Genomic DNA, 6,170 nt, shown 5'->3' with positions numbered 1-6,170 from the left:
ACCTACGCTACAGATGGGAGAACAACTGGGAGAAATTTCTCATTTGATCTTCTATGAAGATTTCTCTATATCTTAATTATCTTAGAATATGCAGTTGCTGTTAATTCTCTGAACATTATTCAGCTCAAAAGTTCTGAACAGCTTCTTTAAGAATGTACAGGTAGAAAAGTCAATATTTGACTGAGGTCTAGATTTGTTTGGCTTCATCTTTAAATTCTTTGCCGCTTTTATTGAATGTTGACCTGCTCCAAAATCAATCTAAATGCTTGTTTTCTTACCTTGCTTTGGGAGGAGAGGTGTGAGTGGGGCAGGAGTTTGTGGAGGGTGTAGCACCTCCATAATTGATAAGGAATTCTTTTTCATGTTCAAATGAGTAAGTGAGTACATCCTACAGATAGTAAATAACTTATTACCTCTGCTGTCCAGACTGTAGCAACCTATCTACTGACCTAAGTTGATAGAAACACTAATTGCTGTCTCTTTTCTAATCTTTCTAATACTTACTGATATTGATTCTAACTTTCTGAATCTTTTAATTTCTGGCAATGTCTCTTTTTTTACCATGCTGCTCTATGGATTATAAAGGTGGGGATATTAGCAAAGTATATCCGTCCCTTTTAAGTTATTCAGTGCACAACCACAACACCTCAAATGAATTAGATTACTGTAGCACTTACAGACAACATTTAGCTGTTCCAAATGATTCAAGAAGGGCAATCAGCTACAAGAATGGCTGGCAAATGAGTCGTCAAAATGCAGAAGTCTGGAGCAGCACAGAAGAAACTGCTTCTCCAAAAAGAAAATCTCGTAGCTATGATGATCTGTTAACAGATGATCGCGATAGCTTTCCTGATGAACAGGCTAAGTCTGAAAGCATGGGCTCTCTCTTATGTGAGGACTCCAAAGAAGTTTGCTCTATGAACTGGGTCTCCCCGTATGTTGAGGGCCATGGTAGTAGCAGGCCAAGGGTTCGTCACAGATCTGCACATGATGCACCAGGTTTCCTAAAGATGTACAAAAAGATGCACCGCATCAATCGCAAGGACTTGATGAATTCTGAAGTGATTTGTTCTGTGAAGTCCAGAATACTGCAGTATGAAAAAGAACAGCACAAAGCTATTCTTCAAGGCTGGAGAGAGTCTTCTACTGAAGAGGTTCCCAGAGACATGGTGCCAACCAGAATATCTGAATTTGAAAAATTAATTCAGAAGTCAAAATCAATGCCGAACCTCGGCGACGAAATGTTGTCAACTGTTACACTAGAGCCTCCTAAAAATGGCTTATGTCCAAAGAGGCGGTTTTCTATCGAATCCTTGCTAGAAGAAGAAAATCAAGGCAGACATCCTTCTCAGGTACAACGGAGCTACAAGTGTAAAACCCTGGTGCCAATTCATATTGAAGTGACTAGTGATGAGCCACAACGATCACATATGGATTTTTCTGACAGTGATCAAGATGGAGTGGTTTCTGATGTCAGTGACTTTATCCAGATTGAGGGCTCATCCTTTTGTAGTGAAAGTGACTTTGATCACTTTTCCTTCACATCATCTGAAAGCTTTTATGGATCAGGCCATCACCATCACCACCACCACCACAGGCATCTCGTCAGCTCCTGCAAAGGACGATGCCCAGCGTCCTACACGCGCTTCACCACCATGTTAAAACATGAAAGGGCTAAACAAGAAACCACTGAAGATACAAGGAGACAGGAAACAGAATCTGGCCTCTCTAAGATAGCATTCCTAGTCAGTCCCGTGCCTTTCCGGAGGAAAAAAGGTGCAGCTCCTAAAAAACAAACTGAAAAGAAAAAATGCAAGTCATCTGTATTTGAAGCACTAGATTCTGCACTTAAAGACATCTGTGACCAAATTAAAGCTGAAAAAAGAAGGGGAAGCTTGCCTGACAACAGCATACTACATAGACTTATTACTGAGCTGCTTCCTGACATTCCAGAAAGGAATTCATCTCTTAAAGCTCTGAAAAAGAGTCCCATGCACCAGCTTTTTCATCCACTGCCTCAAGATGGTGCTATCGATTGCCCACTGTACCAGAATGATTGTGGAAGATCACCTCTTAGTGCCTCTTTCCCAGACCTGGACGCAACTAACAACAATAGTTCACTGTGTTTCCAAGGTGGATTAACTTTCTTCTTCTGTCCTTGTGATGTACTTACTCAACCTTACTCCCTCTATTTCCCACCCTTTCTCATTCAATTTCTATTTGTGTTGTCTATAAAAAGCTTTCATCCCACAAAATTCTTAACGAAGGATGTCATTTTTACATAGGTGATGAGAATAGATACATTTCCTGTCTATTCACAAAAATGCAGTAATTTGGACAACTGGAGTTACAGTACATTTCACCTAATGTATTATTAGTGCTATAAATTACAATGTTGTTATTAAATTAAGCAATGTGGGGTTTTCCCCAAGAAAAAGACCTTACAGAGAGTGAATGCATGCATCATAAGATGCTGGTCAAAGAGAAAACAATATGCAGATAGCCCTTCCTTTATTATTAAAAAAAAAAAAAATCTGCTGAGATTTTTTACATGTAAGTGATGAAAATGTTCTTAACTTCACCAGCATCATAGAAAGTTGATTCTTTATTCTTGTGAAAAAAACACATTAATTCTGATGCTTTACATGACTTTTTGTGAATAGACCCCTGAGATCTTCCGTTTTAGGAAGTTTCCATTCCACTGCTCAAACAATACAATTTCCAATTTCTGTGGCAGCAAACTAGTTCTTCTCGTAGAATTTTAAAATATCTATGGCGTTTTGAGAAATATCCTATCCCCTTAGAAGGGAAATTCTCAATAACCAAAACATGAATGAAACTGTCAGGGTGAGTGTAATTTGCAAAAGTCTGTCTTGATAGTGATCTGGTTTTCAAGTCCCTGCTTTGAGTTTGTTGCACTGCTTCTCTTTTTCTCAAAAAAAATTGCTTAAGCTTAAAATGTTTTTAAACTTTAACACTGCAATTTAAAAAAAAAAAAAAAAATCAAACTAGATTCATAGCAGGAATCTAGCAGGAGTGCACAAATGTCTATCCCAGAGGATTTAGCTTAATGTTTTTGGCATATCTGTCATTTCTCCTTTTAAGTGGTAACAACTCTTTGTTAAAGAATTCTGATTCTAGACATACAGTCCTCTGTGACAGAGCATCTTTGAAAATTCAGTGACATTACAAAGCTGTTCTTGAAATCACAATTGGATGTAAGAAAGAATGTCTTCAATATACCAATTATACAATACATGAGCAGTCTCATCTTGCTCATCTTTAATCTCACATCTTTTTCTGTAACTTTTGCAAGTAACACAATGGTAAATATGTATTTCAAGAGAAATCAGAATTTAAGCTGTTACCATGTCTTCTTAACTAGTTAAAACAGACATGTTGAGAACAGAGAATTAGGTATAACACAGCTGTGACACACAGTGTAGAATTGAATTAGTCATACTCGAAGCCTGATCGTGAATAACCATGGCATGCAGTACAACGCAATGAGACTGAAGCTGTTGGAAATTGTGCTGTTCACATGTCACAGTTGCTAAATTAGAATTTTCCAGTCCTTGAAAATAAGGAAATTTACAGTGCAGAGTGAACATGGATTCCTAACAGCTTCTGCATCTATGGAGTCTGTCATGAAGAAAGTAGTACACTCTGTCAACATTAATATCCCTAAAGTAGCATGGAGAATGAGTACAGAACAATATTCCATTGAGTTCCATCTGCATCAGTCAGGGCTGAGCTCTTCTAATGGAAGTTTCATGTGTTGTAGGATCTGTGTGTGTCTCTTACAGCCACCATCCACACAGAGACTCTAAGCCCATAGCAAAAAGCACTGAAAACTACCAATATTGACTTCATAAGGAGCTGTACAGAAATAAAGCAAATCGTTCTTCCTAAACTTGCTACATTTTCACTCCTTCCCTCCCATGTTCTTCCCTTTCTGCTAGAGTTAAAAGAAAAAAAAATATAAAATAGATGTGTTTTCAGTATGTGTCTCATTTGTTCCTCCCCTTTATTTATCAATAACCTCAAATTTTGGGGCTATTTATGGAAAATATTTACATCTTTCTTCTGTAAAATCCCAACATAATGGATATGATACTTTAAATTCTATTTTCTCCACTTGTACTTCTCCACTTGGTAAGACTACATTGTACGACTGATGTCAAAGGAAGACAAATATCAGTTATATATCTTCCCTGGCAGGTATGACTGTGGCACTAGCAGACTAAAATTGTAAATCCCAGAACTTAGGAGGCGGTTCATTCCATGCTCTGGTCTGAAATAATTCCATTATATTTTCATTTCAAATTGGCAACTTTCAGAGCTGTAAGTAGTGTCAGTTTACTTTTTTTATTAAAACGTGAAAATATGTATTCACCATCCTACAATATTCCATCCTGTAATAAACATTGGTAAACTGTGCTTTACAGAAAATCTGCCACATAGATTGGTGAGTAATGTTTTGCGCTCCATGTCTTAAAACAGAGTAGTGTGTATGAAATAACATCCTTCTAAATTCCCTCGTGCTGCCTAACAAGTAACCCTGGTGAAGTAGAAATGCATCTTAGATCACTTAGGTGGAAACAATTTTCCTTCAGCATTATTTCATTGAAGCATGCTTTAATCATGTCTTGTGCATGTAATTATGTGTTTATATTGTTGGCATTCCAAGACAGTTTCTTGCAACTTGATGAAGTCCAGGTACTGCTGTCATATCTTCCATTTAGCCCAGTAGGGGTACATCCCTTCATACAGTGAGGCATAATTTTGCTCCCCCAATCCTTTATCATGCATTCTTCTGCTGTGGATCAGAGGATAGCCTTTGTCTTTTCTTAAAAGTCTGTATCTTTTTGGTTTTGTGTTTTTTTTTTTCTTTAAAGGTGCACCGTAGCCATCATATCATGTGGTTTTTTAATGAAGGGTAAAAGAATAGATCTCAATATCTCTTCACCCCCAAAATTAAACCAAGCAGCATCACAGATTTTAACAATTTTGTTTAATTTACCTTAGTTTAATATACTTTCTGTTTTCAGTAGAGCAGGAGTCTCCTGGAAGCTATTCTTCTGCTTTCACTGATGTGGGACGATGTACTCCAAGGGAGAGAAGAGGAACTGCAGACAAAGAGGTAGTAAACAACAATAAACAATGCAGCAATATATATAGTGAAAATTGGTAACAAATCTGAGGCAAGATTTTTGTTGGGTTTTAAACACCGTAATGATAGAGACCAAATGAACAATTACTTCTCATCACGTCATCAGATGGGACAGCATCCTTCCTTCTTTTTCATTAAGGAGATTGGTGCTCCAGGAAATTAAAAGAATATCAAGATTTGTAAGATAAGCTGTATCTTCTATTTCTGTTTAAATAGATACAGACATAAATTTACTAGTCATAGATAGGCTCTATCAAAGTTGACCAGAGTGGGTGCTTGGAACAGTGAAAAATAATAGATGTGACTGGGGAAAGGCTCTTTTGCGAACCAGAGCACTATACAAAGAAACTGCCTCAGTTATTATAGTAATGCTTTGAAAGAGGAAATACAGAAATAGAATCAGACATACAACCTTTAAAGTGACAGCAAGTATCTCTGAAAAGCATACACACAAAAATGGAGTATATCATTCAGTATCTTAAGAATGTTTCTAGATCTAGAACTATAACTGCTCCCCAGACAGGCTTCAGAGATTTTGTTCAATCATAAAGTAAGTACATTTATATTGAACAACATCTACACACCGTAGACAGTTAACTTTTTCCATCTATTTTTATTAAAATATTGCACAAAATAATGGAAACATAAAAGAGTGATGTATTTTAATTGCAAATATTTACATTTTTGTTCTGAGCCATCTACCTTGTTAAATGGTAGTAAAGGTAAGAACTGGTTACAGGATCTGAATTCACGCCACTGACATGGTTATATTGCTGCAATTTGATTAAGAGTCTGATTTTTAAAGGGCTCCTCATTAACAAATAAAGGTTAAGAAAGTTCTAGGAGCCATATTGTATGTTCCTTTTAAAGAATTCTGCAATATTGAAAGTCATCTTTCAACTTGCATAAAATTCTTAACACTACAAGCCATCCTTAAGATTATTGTAATTTAAAAGATGAGAGAAGAAAGACTTTTCTATTTCTAGTACTTGCTTTA

At 36.7% G+C, this 6,170-nt stretch overlaps 1 protein-coding gene across 5 annotated transcripts in view; it reads left to right on the top strand.

The window, feature by feature from the left end:
* Window positions 1-6,170, top strand: part of SORBS2 (sorbin and SH3 domain containing 2) — a 79,208-nt gene that overhangs the window by 52,724 nt on the left and 20,314 nt on the right. For all 5 annotated transcript variants that reach the window (XM_010002462.1, XM_010002463.1, XM_010002464.1 and 2 more), the window contains one exon: window positions 5,055-5,143. In XM_010002462.1, coding sequence (XP_010000764.1) covers window positions 5,055-5,143 — 89 coding nt within the window. The remainder of the gene's footprint in view (window positions 1-5,054; window positions 5,144-6,170) is intronic.

Source organism: Chaetura pelagica, unplaced genomic scaffold (assembly GCF_000747805.2).
Source record: "Chaetura pelagica isolate M959 unplaced genomic scaffold, ChaPel_1.0 scaffold67, whole genome shotgun sequence".
NCBI lineage: Eukaryota > Metazoa > Chordata > Aves > Apodiformes > Apodidae > Chaetura > Chaetura pelagica.
Note: the sequence above shows the minus strand (reverse complement) of the source record. Positions and strands in the feature narration are given on the sequence as shown.